This window comes from Podarcis liolepis, assembly GCF_965112155.1.
Source record: "Podarcis liolepis genome assembly, chromosome: 1".
In the NCBI taxonomy this organism is placed as follows: Eukaryota; Metazoa; Chordata; class Lepidosauria; order Squamata; family Lacertidae; genus Podarcis; species Podarcis liolepis.
The window spans coordinates 14,514,218-14,532,448 of record NC_139554.1 but is presented as its reverse complement, the minus strand read 5'-3'; the positions used below and the strand labels follow the sequence as shown (position 1 = coordinate 14,532,448).

At 41.5% G+C, this 18,231-nt stretch overlaps 2 protein-coding genes across 25 annotated transcripts in view; one reads left to right on the top strand and one right to left on the bottom strand.

Annotated features, from left to right (window-relative positions):
- The first annotated feature begins 172 nt into the window (after positions 1 to 172).
- ZFYVE21 (zinc finger FYVE-type containing 21) lies at positions 173 to 15,762 on the top strand. Of its 2 annotated transcripts, XM_083520231.1 has the most exons (8): positions 188 to 393; positions 2,695 to 2,745; positions 4,169 to 4,337; positions 5,424 to 5,499; positions 6,773 to 6,864; positions 10,230 to 10,283; positions 14,101 to 14,243; positions 15,034 to 15,762. In XM_083520231.1, exons 1-8 carry the CDS (start codon positions 262 to 264, stop codon positions 15,067 to 15,069), a joined length of 753 nt encoding a protein of 250 aa, XP_083376357.1. In that variant the 5' UTR covers positions 188 to 261; the 3' UTR covers positions 15,070 to 15,762. The 2 variants fall into 2 exon arrangements, with proteins under 2 accessions (XP_083376358.1, XP_083376357.1); XM_083520232.1 differs by lacking the exon at positions 10,230 to 10,283 and having other exon boundaries at positions 173 to 393.
- Positions 15,763 to 15,956: 194 nt separating this feature from the next.
- The window catches only part of PPP1R13B (protein phosphatase 1 regulatory subunit 13B), a 65,032-nt gene continuing 62,757 nt past the window's right edge, over positions 15,957 to 18,231 (bottom strand). For all 23 annotated transcript variants that reach the window (XM_083517184.1, XM_083517170.1, XM_083517189.1 and 20 more), the window contains one exon: positions 15,957 to 17,234. In XM_083517184.1, coding sequence (XP_083373310.1) covers positions 17,193 to 17,234 — 42 coding nt within the window. In that variant the 3' untranslated portion in view covers positions 15,957 to 17,192. The remainder of the gene's footprint in view (positions 17,235 to 18,231) is intronic.

Here is an 18,231-nt window from a genome sequence, read left to right as displayed (position 1 = left end):
CACGAGCCGACGGGATTGGCTCAAAAGAGTCCCGTCGACGGGCGGACGGGCGGGGACGTCCCTCAGCGCCTCCCCGCGGCGGGGAAAAACAACAGACCGAGGTTGGTGGGCGGGGCGGAAAGGACAAGGGCTTTTTGAAAGAGTTTCATTGGGCGGCTTGGACGCCCGTCTTCTGCCCAAGCAGCGCTGATTGGCGGGGGCGGCCTTGCCACGAGCTGGTGGCTTCGGGCGAGTCGCCGAGCGGCGGCTGTGAGGCGAAAGATGTCGGGCCGGGAGGCCCTCGACGCCAAGAAGCTGGTCCGCTCTCCCAGCGGGCTCCGGATGGTGCCCGAGAGCCGCTCGGCGGTGAGCCCCTTCGGGCTGGAGGAGCCGCCGTGGGTGCCCGATAAGGAGGTAACGGAGGCAGCGCAGGGCGGGGAAGGCGAGGCTCCAGCCGCTCCCCATAGCGATTCCCCTCAGAAATCCCGCCTGAGGAACCTCGGGGGAAGGGGAGACACCCCCACCCCCAAAAAACCCCACCATCCCTAAACTGGGCTTGGCTCTCCCTCGCCTCGCCCGCCTCAGGGTCTCTCTTTCCCCGCCTCGGCTGGAGAAGGAGGACCCTGCCCTGACAGCCCCCCGGTTGGGCCCTTCGCGGAATGTCCTCGCTTTATATATATCATTTATTTGTTCGGTTTATATACCTCCCTTTGTATCCAGAGACCCCAGGGCGGTGTACAGCATTAAGAACATAATTTACGAGGCACAATAATAATAATAATAATAATAATCAAGGCCTAATACAGAACATCACAGTAGCGTTCCTGAGGGGTTGAACAAGCTGACCCTTAGGTCATTTCCAATTCATAATTTCCATCATAATTTCCAATTATGAAATATGATCACGGTAGCTTCCCTGCAAGTAGAAAGCCAGCGCCTTGCGCCAAGGTGTATGCTGCAGCTGGGAGCACTTTCGTGTGTGTGTGTGTGTGTGTGTGTGTACATACACACATTCTTTTCAGCATGAAATTTCTCTCTTTATATATATATCTAGAAAAATTCCATGCTTAAAAGCATAGGAAAGATTTTGACCTTGGCTTTCGAAGCATGTGGGTAGTCTTGTCTGGACAAGAATGTTTTTAGGAGGTGCCGAAAGGAGTGGCAAGGAGTCCCTTAGAAGGTTTGCTGGACTCCAGCTCCCATGAACCCCAGGCATGGATGGGTGGAGTTGGGCATTCAGTGATGTCTGGAGGGTCATCAGTTCCTCATTCCTCCGCTTGAAATTGACGTGCTAGCTTTTTTTGTTTGCAGGGAGGATTTTTGTTGTGTGTGTTAGTGCGGCGAATGGGGAAGAGCATTCGGAAGCTAATAATCCCACCTGTAATCTGAACTCTATTCTGGTGGTAACCAGACCTGTTCTTTTCGGCCACCTCATTCTGCTAATGTGTGTGGATTTGGCTGCTTCCTCGCCAAGCACCAACTCTGAAATTACACGCTCCGAGTTAAGGATCAGCAGCAGTTTGTGCTGGGTGTGGGAGCTGATGAGAAGCTAGCACAGGAATCTAAAGGAGAGGCTAAGTAGCGGGTTATTTTGGCTGTGGAGTTCCTGAGAGAGGTGACAAGCTGGAGGAGATGTGTTAACGGAAGGTCAGAGAGAAAACAGTTGCTGTAAATCAAGACGGGGGATGAGTGGAGCTTAAACCATTTTTCAGCAAAAAAGTAGGAGGAGTGGTCATAATTTATTGACTCATGAGCAAGTCAAGGCCTGAGGAAGACTGAAGGTAGAAGCTGTGGAGTCTCAGAAGTAGGTAGAAGTGGTGGAAGACCAGACAAGTCTTTTGAGGCAGCTGTTGCATCAGGGAACTGCAAGGCATGGGAGGATCAAGAGACAGAGCAACAGGAAGGTTGGGTATGTGTAAAGCAGTCTAAAAAGAGGGAATACCCAACAGAGATAATAAAGAATGTTGGTGAGGGAGTCAGGTCAAATGCAGGCCTCAGAGGAGGGTATTGAGGTGAGATGAGACATGGCTGAATCTGAGAGAATGCTGTTCCACGTTCAATAACAATGTCAGGTTATGCACCTGGTTAGCAGAAAAATTGGCTTTTATCTTGCTTACAAAGGAATCAGGTTCCCCAGGAACTTCATGTTTATATGAGACAAAAGGATGTGTGAAATGAATTTATTGGTAATCACAGTTTCTCAGTATCTTTTATCGATAATAACAGTATCCATTGAGGGGTCTCTTAGAAAGAGAAGTCACAGGTAAACTTCATGATGGTTTGCATATTCCCTGTTGTAGTTTGTCTGCTTTGTGTAGTTGAATCTAACATATGGACTATTCTGTATATACAGCTCTAAAGCAGGGGTGGGGAACATGAACCTTAAGATGTTGTGGGACTCCTAAGTCCCATCAGCCCTAGCCAGCATGGCCAGTTGTCAGGGATGATGGGAGTTGTAGTTCGACAATATATGGAGGGTCCTGGGGCCCCCTTCCTAGTTGTACTATGAAATCTTCTACTTGAAAAGTAATGGGCAAATGAGGTTATTCCTTAAATACCTTTCAGTAATTCCAGTTCTAACTTGTGTGTGTTTTTCTACAGACGAGACTAGGACACAATAGAAGTAAATGCATATAAATATGTTGATGAAGTACTAAATGCATTCCTTTAGTTTTGGGCACAAGTCTTCCCATATTTTCCATTACTATCTTCTAGTGTCCCAGATGCATGCAGTGCAATGCAAAGTTTGACTTCATAACCAGAAAGGTAAGAAGATAAACGCAAAATATACACCAAAATATGAAACCTTGTTCTGAGGTAAAATTGGCATCGTCACTGGCCATGATCCAGAATTAGGCATATGAATGTTACAGTTGGGCTGCTTTTGGGAGGAAAGGAGTAGTTTTCCCCTGAGCATTTTACTTATAATAGCTAGTGACAAAAGCCCCTCTTTAATTTTATGTTACAGTTTGTCCACTTTGAGCTGCTGCAGTATGAATTGTATTGAAGCTCCTTCCTATGTGCGTATTTCACCCACAGCAATTGTCAGTTGCCATAGTTTAGCAAAACTTGAATGAGCTGCAGTGAGCTTTGGACTTGTTCACTTCTCCCACTCCCAGAAAAAACATCCTCTTTCATGACCAGGAGAAGTTTGGAATCATCCCACTTCTCCTTAACCTCTAGACAAACTGTGGTCAGCACTATAGTTTGTTCCAGTTAAACTATAATGACTGTTAGCCACTGTCAGTTGAATCAAAGGGTTGTATTCAACTAACATCTACTCAGAATGCAGCCACTGACTAACTTGGGTCCATTTATTACAATGGGTCTCCTGAGGAAAGCTGTTGACTACAACAAACAAACAAAACAGAAACTTATGAATGCCACCTCTCAGCTGTGTAGGGAAATGAAGGGGGGGCATGAACCAGAGGTACATTGCAATGTCTTGATGTCTTATTAAACTATGGCTTAGCATGACACACAAATGTGGGCTTTACCTTACTACACAGTAACTAGTAAATATTGCCACAAGGCTGCCATCTTTTGCTATTTTTAAAATCTTGGAGTGGGCAACTTTGACTCATCTTTCATCTATATTCAGCTTTTTTTTCAGACTTAAAAAACATAATTATTCACTTTAAGTCATCCAAGTCATCCTGGGAACCAGTGCCCACTCACTTAGAGTGCTATATAGGATGTTCAGAGACTAAGATAGGGAACACACTGTAGCATATTACATTTTGACAATAGTTTGCAGGTTTCTGCTCTTCCCCTATAGTGAAGTTGAGTGCTTAAACATGAATTTCACAGTGTTGACACTTCAAGCATGTTGAATGTTGCATGCTTTATCAGAACAGGGAAAAGGGAGAACATTTTAATGTTCTTGATAACTACAATTTCAATGAAGTAGACTTGAGAAGAGGGGAAGCAATTATTGTTGTGCATTATAAATCTGAAAAGGCAGCGATTCCTGGGTCAAAATACACTTTTCCATAGTTTTCATTCTGACAATCATTCTGGCACTCTTTAACTAGGCATCTCGAGGCTATCCCCTCCATCCCTCAAACACTGCATACTATATTTATCTCTCATCTGCGTTTCAGTCATATGCTAGAACCATCGGTTTTAACACAAAGCTCCGACTTTGCTGATACAGTTTTTCCTTTGTTTCTCCTTGCCCTCCCCCCAGCACCACTGCAGGAGATGCGGAAAGTGCTTTTGTGACAAATGCTGCAGCAAGAAAGTGCCTCTTCCTCGTATGTGCTTTGTTGATCCTGTGCGCCAGTGCGCCGAATGTGCTCTCATTTCTCAAAAAGAAGCAGAGTTCTATGACAAGCAGCTCAAAGTGCTTATGAATGGTAAGTACTAAGCATGGGCTGCCCGTAGGCCAGATTTTTGCTTTTTTTGCTGGGCATGGGAAATTAGAGTTGACTTTGGAGTTTTGTATTAAATCTAGCATGATAAATGACAGTGTGATTTGCTGTTTGATTCTATAGAATTTGTGCTTAACTATCTAAAAGGCAGTATTTAAAGGTCTGTTTTGGGCAATTAATAATCTACTTTTAAAAATAAATGGTTATAATATCAGAAAGAAGGCAGCCTTTAAAAAATATATATATGGTGCTAGATAAAAATGCATTCTCTCAGTTTGGGAATATGTCTGCAGTGTCAGATCATGAAAATGGCAAATCTCAGTCCTTTTATAGTGACAAACGGCCATGTTGCTCTGTCAATATTATTTTTCTTAGAAATGTTCTTTGTCACTTTTTAATGCCTATTCTGTGTGTTCAGCTTAATTTGACATTCAGGAAACCATACAAAGTCAGCAACAAGCACAGTGAATAAGGATGGCATGTTCTGCATGTGAGTTTGAAGGATGATTCTTATGTAATAGTGTCCCTTTGTACATCATTCACATTTCAGTATCTAATGCACACAATTCTTGCCCAAATTGTAAACGTGCAAAATAAACCTCTATCCAATGTAGAAAACTTTGATTTCAATTTGTGCAGCATTGTTTCAGCTCTTTCAGAATATTTAGATTAATAGCCAAAGAGCATTCAGCATAAAGAGAACAAGGGATTTCTTCTTATTAATTTACACTGGAATAGTAACCTGCAAGTCACTCTTTTAAGTGCAAAAATAAGGTATATTTTCCTAAGTATAATGTAGTCAGGAACATCCTAGTTCTTCTGAATGGTAGCTTAAACTCCTAAATGACTTCATATCATATATTATTATATTTCATTAATCATGATAGAACATGCTGTTACTGCTTTTTCACCTAAAGTAGATCTGAGAATATTTAATAAACCATGAATTCATAGCTACCTCAACAGGCAGGTTTAGAACCAGATCTTTCAAGGTCATTATCTTAATTATAAATTCTAGGCATATTAAGTGCATATTTTCCTTTCCCCCCTCCCTGTTTCCTGGATATCTAGGTGCTACATTCTTTGTAACTCCAGGGACATCAGAAAAGTCAGAGATGATGGTTTGTCGACTTTCCAACAACCAGAGGTGAGAAGTGTTCTTCATTGGCTACTAGGACTTGCTCAGCAGTTAGTCTTATTCTTCATAGTGCTGTTGCATAAGCTGCAATTCTAGATCCTTATTGCTTCCCAAGAATTGATTTTGCCATTCTCTATTCCAGCTGTTATAACAACCCGTAGTTTGGGCTGCTGAAACTTGCAGCACACTTCATTTGGGTTTGATTTGATATTGAGTAGCAGTAAATCTGTGATCTCTGAATCCATCCAAATAACAGCTGTCTCTGGGCAACTAATGTAGGCATTTAAATTGTTTTCAAAGTAATGCATCACATAACCAAAAGCATCAGTGAAAACTGGTTTTGAACCAGTATGGCACTGATAAATAAGTTTCAGTGTAAAGTTTTGAATGTACAAAAGTAACCTTGGAGTGAGGTGGCAGGGAAACTCCATCTGGTAATTTAACCTGATTAATTGATATCTACAAGCTCTTTTCATTACAAAAAAACTAAGCAGTTTCACAATCTCCCACATATCTACAGCATCCATTCTTTCTTTTTGTGTATTTGGTTGCATCTTTCTGGTGACTCCCATGCATTGTTCTTGCTGTAGATTCTGGGTGCAGTACCATATCCTAATACTCTAATGCAGTGGTTCCCAGTTACCTAAGTACTGTGGGCCCCCTGTTTGCAAAAGCCAAGCCATGGACCCCCTCTTTGATAACTCTATGGTAGTTTTTGTTATGCAAATGGTGCTACGGATCCCCTGGGTGGGTTATATGAACCGCCAGTTGGGAACCACTGCTTTAATGGATCGCTCACTATTTTTACTCTTATCCGTGAACTAGAGGAGCAAACATTTCAGAAGTGACCATTAACCAAAATTTTATAGCTCATGAACAGTCCCACTGTTGTTGGCCTAACCCGAAAGTAATTTCTACTGGAGGACAATCTAGCAGATGGGTAGATACTCCCATCTATCACCCATAGGATTGCAGTGTTGAGGAAGTAGATTGCCTTGCATTGTGCAGACTCCAGACCAGAAGTTGCTCAAGACAGTTGTGTCAAGACAGTTTTTAAATGAAGGAGCATTCAGTCATGACCCCCTACTTGCAGACTGAAGTAGTGCAGGATAACACCTAAGTAACAGTTGTACCTAAATCTAATGATCTTTGCCATGCTTCGCCTATCTAAAAAATCAAGGGATCTATATTAGTAGAACATGTGCTTCTTACCAGTGTGACTGGTATGTATTGTGAGCCCTGCAGATTGACATATGGTGGTGTTCTCCTCTTTTGTGTGTAGATACCTATTTCTGGATGGAGAGAGCCATTATGAAATTGAAATTGCACAGATTTCCACAGTCCAGATACTTACTGAGGGATTTACTCCTGGAGGTAAATCTTGTACAGAATTAACTGATGTTTAACCAGCAGCTGGTAGTGTTTCGGCCTACCCTGAAGACAGGGATATTGCTCTGTTACCTTGATTCAGGAAGCCTAGCCCAGTGCTTTTTGTACATTTGGAACTCAGTCCTTTTACCGATGTCCAATTCAGTAGAATTCTGGCTTAACTTAAGTGCAGACAAAAAACAGTTGGCTATTTATTCCAAATCAGTATATGAATTTTGGGTCGATCCCTATAGTTCACTGCTTTTTAACTTCCTTTGTTGTCTTAGGGTTGCCAGGTCATAATGCTCCATTGACAGTAGAAGCTACAAGTAGCAGAATCCCCCTATCCAGGTCTGTATTCCAGACCTAGTAGCCCTGCTTACTGTTGGCTCCCTCCGTTGCTTTGTTCTTGTTAATAGTACATTTCTCAGTCGTACTTTCTCTTTTCTTAATTTATTTTTATTTATTAAATTTGTATACTGCCCGTTATCCATAGATCTCAGGGTGGTTCACAACATAAAAATACAAGATAAAAACAAGAACAACAAAACCACAAACCAATAAACCCTCATCTCCTCACACCCCCTCCCACAAACATATTTTAAAGGCCTGGTTGAAGAGGAGTGTTTTCATTGGCACCTAAAGGGGTATTATGAAGGTGCCAGCCAAACCTCCCTGGGGGGAGCGTTCCACAAATGGGGAGCTACTGCTGTTTTTGTGTTGCCACCCTCCTGACCTCTCATGGGGAAGGCACACAAAGAAAGGCCTCAGACGATGATTGCAGGGAGCTGGTAGGTCCATATGGAGAGAAGCAGTCCTTTCTCATTGGCTAGATGTCTCCATTACCCTTTTTTCCCCTCCCTTTATTTTTCAAGCTACTGCCTACTTTGTCCCACTTCCTTTTTGCCATCCTTCTCTTCACAACCCTTCCTAGAATTCCACATTTTCTCTACCCACAATAGACTTCAGTGAGGTTTCGGCATAGCTCATTCTTGCTTTCAGTTTCCTCTAGCCTATTTCTATTTTTAACCTTCTAAATGGGTCCTTCCCTTGCCTAGTTCTCGACTTTCCTTTAACTCCCTTGCTTTTGAGTTCCATTCCCTCACTTTTTGTACCTTCTGGGACTTTCCCCAGTCCTCTATATGAAATGTAAATTCCAAAAAACCTTTAACTCACCTTTCCCCCATATAAGCTGAACAGGAAACAGCTTTCTTGTTCCCCAAGCAATAAGAGCCATCACACCAGTTCTAGATGCTTCACTGCCTGGAGAAGAACTGACTGCTTCTTTTCAGAAGGCACTTACCTCTGTGTTGTGACGAGGTTGTAAATGGAGATCATAATCTTGAAGCACCTACTGCAAAAAGTATGAGGTATAACTGACTGGCAATGGTTGACACAATGGCAGGCAGTTATAGCATCACAGAGAGCATGTTGACTACAGTGGATGCTCTGGTTGCGAATGTGATCCATGCAGGATGCACGTTCGCAACCTGCGGGTTGCGATTTGGCACTTCTGCGCATGCGCGACCGCTGAAAACCAGAAGTAACCCATTCCGGTACTTCCGGGTTTCGGTGGTCCGCAACCTGAAGCAGCTGTAACCCGATGTATGACTGTATAGGGCATTTGTTCGCAGTCTGTGACAGGCTGCTAGCAACTTAGTTTCCATGTAATCTGGAAAAAAGTTTCTAGCCCTCATGACTGCAGATTAATATAATGCCCAACAGATGCTGAAGGATTGGAGGTGATGATCTTTTCTTCAACCTTTGTGAGTTGCCTGCACATCAAGATATATTCAACTGTTAGTTTTTGGGTTTTCCCATTTGTGAGTAATGAGCGTATTAAAATGCATGCATTGTTTGCCAGGTGTAGGATCTGATATTTGTCACGCTAGATAAGTTCACTAAAGTTATTGTCCTATAAATGTTTTAGTACCCTGTCTGTTTATGCATACATGAATTTTAGAATCATCTCTTTTCCTTGCAATTGCTTAATGAAAAACAAGAGCAGAGCTCTTTTGTTTCATTGCTGAATCTGATTCTTGGATTCTTACTGTCCAAAGACATGACATAACCACTTTTTGCCAAAACTGACAGCTGTTTACAAGACTGTGCAGGGTCTTGGAAGTGAACATCATAACCTTCTCCTCTTCTCTCTCTCTCCCCTCTCCCTCCCACCATGTGACAGTATAGATCATTTCTTAGCATTAGTAAAGCCTTCTTGTTTTTATTTGCCAAATATATAAAAGCACCCTTACATAGCTCTCATAGAATTCAAACAACCAATTAGAATTCATTTCAAAGCTTCCCGTTATTTGGCCCCAGACGAAGAAAAATGCATGTCCACATTTCACAAAGCACAGACATTCTGATGATTTTAAATCTTACTTTATTAGGTTTTCCTCTGTGTTTTTTAAAAAGAAATACAAACAGTGGAATGCTTTGCAAAATGCAAAGCAGGCAATTTGTTGTGAAACTGCTGGTTTAAGATTATTCAGTAAACAATGCACTGAGCATGCCCAGTGGGTTTTTAAAAAGAATATGCTGCAAATTTGGAACTCTGAGTCACCATTTGGATGCCTAGAAACTGCTTCCAGTTGCCAATAGCAACTGGGTAACTTGCTAAAAAGCAGTGCTGACAATGTTAATGAAAAATATGTGGGTCATAATGCACCTAAATTTCATGGTGCTGCTATTCATGAAATATTTCTGTTTTGGTGGATCTTGGGCTAATGTAGTGAGTAAACATTAGTAACAAAAATGAATGCTTTCTGATAAGCTTTAAATTGGAGATGGTATAGCCTGCTTAGCATGAAGGAAGAGGCAGGGAGAAAGAGAGAGAGGGTTGGACCTGCTCACTTTTGGCTGTTGCCCAATTCCTTGCCAATATGCCCCTAGCAGATTACTCCTTGGGGAATACTGCTCTAAACAGGTTGTCCACAGCTGCTCTAAACAATAGGCTGCTCATCACTGTCTTTATCTGTTAGATGTGTGTGATGTGATGGCTATGTTAGGGCAAACTCTGAAAAATGTCACTATCCCAGAGACATGTCAAATTCATTTGGGACCTGGCTGAACTTTTACATTCTTGTAGTTTTAGTCACAGAAAAAAGGACAGGAGGTGTGGGACAAAGGAGCAAAAGTATAGTAAGATTAAGGACTAGTGATTCAAGCGGTATTTCTTTCAGTAACATTGATTGTATTTATGCACACCTCTGGCCTGTATGTTTCTTCCAAATGCATTAATCCAACTGCAATCAAATCATTTAATACTTTGGCTGTGTATGAAATCTTCCTTTTAAAACTGAACACTTTCTTACTCATTTTTCTTGATTGATCTTTCTCCTCACTGCTTGCCTGCCTCCTTGATGTAGAAAAAGACATTCATACTTACACCAGCCTCTTGGAAAATGAACACATTATGGAAGGTCAGCACTGGAGCTCAGTTTCTTCTAAGCATGCTTTTTGTAGCTCCCGTTCAATGCATGTTTTCTGCTGCAGGCTTTAGGGCAAATGTACTTGGGTAGGGTGGGGGATTAGTGCTCGATTTAAAATCCATCTATTGTCTGATGTTCTGGAGAAGGTTAAGTCCCCTTTTTATATCCAGCTTGAACCTGTTCTTTAAAAAAAACTATCTGGCTCAGCTATCAGCCAACCTGTTCATATTCTCCTCCTCCTTTGACAGCCAGGTTTGGACTGAGAGATACTCCATCAAAGAAATGAAAGGTAGAGAAATGGGAACAGCCTTGACTTGAACATGATGGAATAGGGTACAAACAGAGGGTACTGCCTCTGTAATCTCACTGGAATGGACCACAGAGGCTGTACTTCGTATATCAGCACACATTGGACCTCCCAGATGACTAGGAATAGGTGCCTTTTGCAGGGTTTTCTTCCAGTGCTGTGTGTGTACCTGCTTATTCATGTCCATTGGAGAGATTTGCTTTTCCTGTTGTTGTTTTTTAAAGGGGCCATGACACCTCTCTGAAAGGAGGTTTTAGAGTTGTGTAATTACAACTCTAATTACAGCGGGTGGTGCTGTGGGTTAAACCACAGAGCCTAGGACTTGCCGATCAGAAGGTCGGCGGTTCGAATCCCCGCAACGGGGTCAGCTCCCGTTGCTCGGTCCCTGCTCCTGCCAACCTAGCAGTACGAAAGCATGTCAAAGTGCAAGTAGATAAATAGGTACCGCTCCAGCGGGAAGGTAAACGGCATTTCCGTGCGCTGCTCTGGTTTGCCAGAAGCGACTTAGTCATGCTGGCCACATGACCCGGAAGCTGTACGCCGGCTCCCTCGGCCAGTAAAGCGAGATGAGCGCCACAACCCCCGAGTTGGCCACGACTCGACCTAATGGTCAGGGGTCCTTTAATTACAAGTGAGATGGAAAGAAGCAGGAATACTGGGGAACGCTTTCACGCAACATGCCTGGTCTGGATAAATGTCAACAGTCCTGCAAAGGACACATGCATTGCAACTGTAAGCCTTGTAGATAGTTTCAACAATGGCCTTCTGTTGGATGGGGGGGAGGGGAGGAGAGCGATGTGGTAGGCTCCTTAGCTAAGCCTCCATTATGGTTGCCCTGTTGCATATGGCTGCCACCGCGCATGTGAGAAGTAGCAGATGGAGTGGATATTTTAGGCCCGCCTTCCCCAACATGGTGCCTTCCAGATGTTTCTGGACTACAGCTTCCATCATCCCTGAACATTGGCCATGCTGGGTGAGGCTAATGGAAGTTGGAGTCCAGAAAAATCTGGAGGGCAGCAGGTTGAACAAGGCTGGTTTAAGAGGCATCACTTTTAATGCAGTGAATCAGTATAGCTGTGTTTTTTACGCAGGGGTATTTAGAAGCTGGTTGCGTGTACCCACCCTAGTAAGTGTCAAATAAGTTTTAAAATGCTGCAGTTTCATATTATTTGAAAAATAGTCTTGAGACCAGCAGAGCTTCCTTGCTGTCATTCAGAAAGCACAGTAAGCAGTGAACTCTGATCCATGGATGATTTGTGTGTCCTCTCCAAATGTAAACTAAACTGCTGTTCCACAAACCGCTGTTTGTGCTCAGACAAACCTTGTGGATTTGTGGAGAGTATTGCAGGTCCAGATGTCTGCCCTCCTAGTTTTTCTCATGAGTCATGTTGCCATTCTGGAAGAGTTCCTACATTTCCTCCCTGGTGCCTAAATTGATTGGGGATTCCGTTTTAACATATTTTACTTGGGTGGTAAAGAGAACTAAAAACTCCACTACAGTGATCTTATATGCTGTACAGTATAAATATTTCAAAGCTTTTTTGAACTTTTTTTTGGGGGGGGTAATCCAATAAAGCACACTTAGAATGATTCAAACTTAGTTTTGTTTAAGAACTTTTTTTTATTGGAATACTTAAAATATTTAAAGACATCATGATTCAGTAGCATGTACTTGGCTTACTATGGGTATAGTGTCTGCTCCTGGAAGGAATCCATCAACAGAATGGTAGAGGGAGGCAATTTTTGGCAGTTCTCTCCCATCTCCTCCTAAATAGGCTTTGATGGGTTTGAACAACATTGGATACTAGTCGGTTTAAATTTTAAGTGGAAAAAGTTGCAAGGTATATTCATCTTAGCATGATCAAGCTGTGCATTGGCTCTGTAGCTATTTCTTCGGTGTAGCCATCTGGGAAAAAAAAAGTTAATTAGAATTTAAAAACTTGTCATTGACTGCTATTGTATGATGCTGCTACTTTTGTTATGAAACACAGCATTTATGGAAACTGGAAAGTTTTTCACAGAAAAATACAGCAACTGATAACTTTCCAGAATGGGAAAAGTTTCCTTGCTACATCATTGCTCATTGCTGAGTTAATCAGGCAGTGGCAAGACCATCTGCTCCCTGCTCGCTGCTCCCATCCCTCTCTTTTGTCTTTTCTGGTTCAATGTGACTTATGTAACCTGCTGCTGAGCTTGCTTGCTTGCTGTTGAATCAGGTCAAACTCTCTCTGCCTTTTGCAACAATATTAAACAAGTCAAGGCCTCGGCACTGTGCATGTCGCCCCACCCCCCACCCCAGAAACTGAATAAATTAATCCAAGCAAAATTCAAAGAAGCATGACATTATTATTATTATTATTATTATTATTATTATTATTATTATTATTATTATTATTATTATTTATTCTGCCCCATACCTACATTGGGACAGGACCTTTGCTTTGTGGAAATTCTTCTGGTACAAAGCAAGCCATAGAATGATACTGTGGATGGAAGAATTCACCAGCTTCAGCTGAATCCTGATTTAAGCCCCAGACTTGCAAACAAACAAACAAATTAGACCTCAGGATTCCAAATATGTACATTAATACATTTGATCAACTTGTATAATACTTATTGCAGAATTGACAGAGTGGGAGCGAAGAGGGTGGTGATGCCAGTGTTTTATAATCCAGAGCCTTTGCACACACACACACACACCCCAATTCCTTTTTTCAAGTAGCACTGCCTTTGGAATACAAAATACAGAGCAGACTAGGCCTAGTCTGTTATGTACAGCGTCAGCTCTGCATTTTAGTGCCATTTGCAGAAGGTCTGCTAATCTGCAGGACGAAAGATGGTGTGAATCTGGAATTTCATTTCTGAACTGTCTCGTTTGATTGTTTGAATCCCAATCCTCTGAAGCCAGAAATTTTGGGGAAAGCATTCAGTGGTCCATGGATGGGTCTGTTTCACTCTGTGACCATCTCCATCCATGCTTACAAACCTCCATTCCTTCTAATATAGCAGGAGTCAGCCCTTCTTCCTTCTGGTCACCTTTGGCAAATAACATTCCACTGAATACTGACACCTAGTATGCAAATACAGCACTTCAGTTGGTGCTGTGGGGTAGGATGGCTGTTTGTTTGCCTAACACAGTTTAGTGCAAAACTCTTAGACTCACCAAACACACATTCCTCAAACTAATGTTCTGTATAGTGTGTACACGGGGTATTGGAAATACACAATTCCTCTCTGTTCAGCATTAAGCATGTTAACAAGGGCCCACATAACAATGTATGTAACTCAGAGCTAGGAGACTGGCATACTTGCTCAGCCACAAGCTTTTTTGCTTGTGGTCTTTACCATGTCACTACTCAGCCTGGCTACCTTACCAAAAAAGTAGACAAAAGTTGTATGGGTTGTAACACCCCTGCGTTACAGCAGAGTGGAGTCACTCCACTCTGTTTGAACTAGAAAAATGATTAAACCTTCTTTTCAGTGGTTACTTTTTTCCCTTAGGAGGCAATACTCGCGCTACAGGTATGCTCCTTCAGTACAAGGTACCAGGGTTGGAGGAACTGAGGCAGTTTAGATTTACCGCTGGTGAAGACTTCAATTCCAACAAAAAGCTTTCGGCTACTTGGCTAGCAGCCATGCATAAGGTAACTAGTTGAACTGCTGGATCATTGTCCTCGTGTGTCATGAGCAGGGAATTTTTTTGGCTCCGTGTGGTCCAAGTATCAGGGAGTGGGGCAATCAACCTGACAATCACATGGTGGCATCATGTTGCATGATGTTGAAATCCCTTGCTTGGAGCAATGTTAAAATAATTGGGGGGGAGGAAGAGACATTTCAGAGAGCAGTTTGCCAAACTTCTCTGAAGCTCCTCCCATCCTTCTTTTAACATCACTTCCAGCTTCAAAGAACAGAGGGCTTTTACCCTTTGCCCCTCAGCTGATGAGTGGAGATTTAGATCCTGCTGCCTTGGCTGCACAATCCTGTTTGCTACATGAAACAGGGTGTGTAGCTATTGCAGGATTAAACCTGTCCTCCTGCCCATCAGATCCCCCCCCCCTTGCTCTATGTGGTTAGATGTAGAGGGATCAACGCAGAACAGTAGGAAACTGGTTCGTGTGCTTGAAAGCAAAAGGTGAATGAGTGTTTAAGGTGCAGGGTGTGTGTTTTTGTTAAAAGGAATGTAATAGCGAAACAACTTCAAACCATTTCTCTTAGGAGAAATATTCTAGAACTGCTCATTGTTCCTTTGCCCAACTGTGAAATCTGTTATAACATACCCTTATTTCTGATTGTCTTGATCTTTGCATTTTCTAATGCATTGATAAATACTCAATTCAGCCTGTGTAGATGTTCCAGAAAGACGTGAGCATCTAGTTAAAGCTGAGTAGTACTGCTTTGCTATCAGCATTTTCCCTTTTCCCCCTTTCATTGCAGGCAGCAAAACTTCTTTATGAATCTCGGGACCAATAACAGCTTCTCCAACTTGAGGGAAAAGATCAGCTCTAAGAAAAAGCTTCTTACTACTTGCTAGTTGAAACACGGTAATAAGTATTTGGTAATAGGGATCCCCCACCCACCCTTTCCTATCCCAGACGTGGTTCATCATGTGAGCACTGGCCAATTACAATGTGAGTATTTGACCTATAAGTATTCACTTTAGTGTGCAATATGTAAACAGATTATTAATGCTTTAAATATAGCCTTGCATCTATGACTTTATATTTTGTTAAATCTTGTCTGCACTTAATATGTAAAATGAAGTGTGACCTGCACTACTGCTAAGTATATAGCACAACTTTTTTGTAGTACAAATTATGTATACAGTGTAATTCATTTTTAAACAAGGAAACAAACTTTATTTGATGCTCCAGAGAATAATAGCTTTTCAGGTGTGTAGATCTCAGGTTCTTTTTCTCCTCATATCCAAATGATCTATGGAAATTTGCCTTAGATGTCATTTTATAGAAGCTACTCTTTCTTGTGGGGGATTTGTATCATGAGATAAAAACTTTCTTTTTTGTAAAATACAATTTACCAAATACCACAATTTGTCCTGTGTAATCTTTTTGAATGAAGCTACTAGCAAGACTGATTTTTGAAGTTTTATATTCATGCTTTTTGTGGTAATTCTAGCATTGGCTAATAAAGCCTGATTAAACACTATGAGCTTGTCTGTGGTAGTATTGCTGTTGACTACTGCACAAGGTTTCATGCTGGGCTCAAACTGGTTACTGTGTAGACATGAAAGCAGAGGCAGGTACATTCAGAAAGGTGCAATAAATGGGTCAGGGGGCTTCGTAACAAATTATGTTCTTTAAAAAATGTTTTGGGTTAAGAAACACCTACAAACACAACTATACCTTAGCAGTAGTTTTATTGTGCACACTGGATTAGCAGTGTATCATAGGCTTTTAACTCACATTCATTTAGCAAATATTCTTTTACAATACCCTTCCACTTCTCATCACCACAATATATACAATTAATGCTAAACAGTGGTAAAAGCAAGTTACAGCACTGCATCAATGGATATATAAATTATGCACACCGTGTACATGAATAAAGCCAAATGGCCTACAGTTTACAGGGAGGAAATTATAAAACACGTATGGCTACAACATAATGGGAAGTTCAAAATAGACTTCTGTATATAAAATAATGTACAACTAATATTCCAGTGAAGTGCTTTTTTTTTGCTCGAAACTAGATAGTGGATAAAGTTATTGCATAACTCACCCTGGCACAAGATGCCGGGCTGCCAAGAACCACAGATGCTGCCCCAGCCAAAACAGCAAAACGTCCTCTTCTTTCTCCCTTCACTCTCTACATAGCCAGCTCAGCCTTTATTCAGTCCTTCAGACCCCCTCCCTACTTTCACAGATAAGATTTAAAGGTCCTTAAAGGGAACCTATTAGCTTTTTTATAACCTGACTCTTACCTTCTCAACTATTGCACTTTTCTTTCATATAGACATACAGATCCCTTAAATATGAATGCAGGTTTGTCCAGAAGATGGAATTCAGTGTGGGTGTGTTTGAGAAAGTTTAAAGTGGTGCTGTAAGCAGAATATCATGAAAAAACATCAAGTGAAGGAATGTGGTTTTGAGAAATGTGCAAAAATCCATTCAGCATTGATGCTTCACTGTTAGTTAATAACACCTTTTATACCAGAGGACTGTTGGTAATTCCCAGATGCCAACTTACCAAGCTCTTCAAGGATTTACACAGTAAACTGAACAATCAGTTGACAATTTTAATAAAGACCTTGACAGTTACTGTGGACTAGAATGGATCAGACAGCATACCTGTGTTTTGCAAAGGTTTTTAACATCTAGCACAAGTTTTGTTCTTTTAATTCAATTGGCAAAATACTGTAGGCTGTGTTGAGTACCTCTCCCAATGACTGGGTGGGTGAACATGGAACAGATCTCACATACAAACTTCAGATCGGAAATCTCAAATGCTGTCCATCAATTTAACAAGAGCACCAATTAAAACAAGTATAGCTTTACTTCTGGTGAAATGTGATTGAAAATGTTTCCAGTGTATACTTCCAGTTGCCAGCAAGATACTGTATTGCCAAATGATGGTTTTCAGGCAAGAGTTCGTTGCCTAGGTTTTATTCTTGGATATAACTGCAATAAAACAAGATTTAAAATTATTATTTAGCAAATTATAAAGCATATTAGTTTTTACAACTCTACCACTGCATTAAAAGCAACTTTTAAGCAGAACAATTTGACAGCATCATACATATTAGTTCCATTTCCCTTTATTTCTGCTAGAATCTTTTCAACTGAGCTGTTGAAAAGGTGCTTTAGGCTGATGCTTCACAATTTACAACAATAGCAATAATCAGTTCTAAATGGGAACATTAGTAATTTTAACTGTTCAAACCCTTGTATTAGAAAATGATTCTCTTGAAGACTGGTTGTTCCACATTGTTTCAAGCTTTGGACTAATAGTAGCATTCTGAACTTAACACACAAATTTGGAAGCAAATTCCACTGCCATCATTTGAGTTTGCTTTCAGATTTGTTTAGGGCCAAAATCCCACCGTCTTCCAATTCAGATCCATACCCACTCTATGGAGGTTTCTTGCTTTTTGCTTGTTGAGTGCTTGGGCCCACCACAAGTAAGTCTTTGGCATGTATAGGGAAGGCCCAAACAGCATCCTGTTTCAACATCCTAGAATCATAGAATCATAGAGTTGGAAGAGACCACAAGGGCCATCGAGTCCATCCTGTCTCCTTTCATAGAGGCTTGCAGCTTGGTATTGTGTTTTAGAAGACAAAACTGCACTCTTGAGAACTGTACTAGTAACTGGAAATTATGGGTGTCAGAAGCAACACAGAATATTGGGGTGTGTAGGAGTTACCAGAACAGCAGGGGAGGGGAGATTGTTCCATCAAGCAAGGAGAAATGCTGTGCTGACAGAAAGTTTGTAACAGCACAATGTACATTATAAATAATCTGGGAGGAATTCAACAAAGAAAACTACAGTATTTTTCCATCTACAAGATGCCCCCATGTATATTTTTGGGGAGAAAATGGGGGGAGATACTATCTGTGTATAAGACGAGCCCAGATTTTGAACATTATTTTAGAGTAAAAAAACAGTCCTATTCGCAG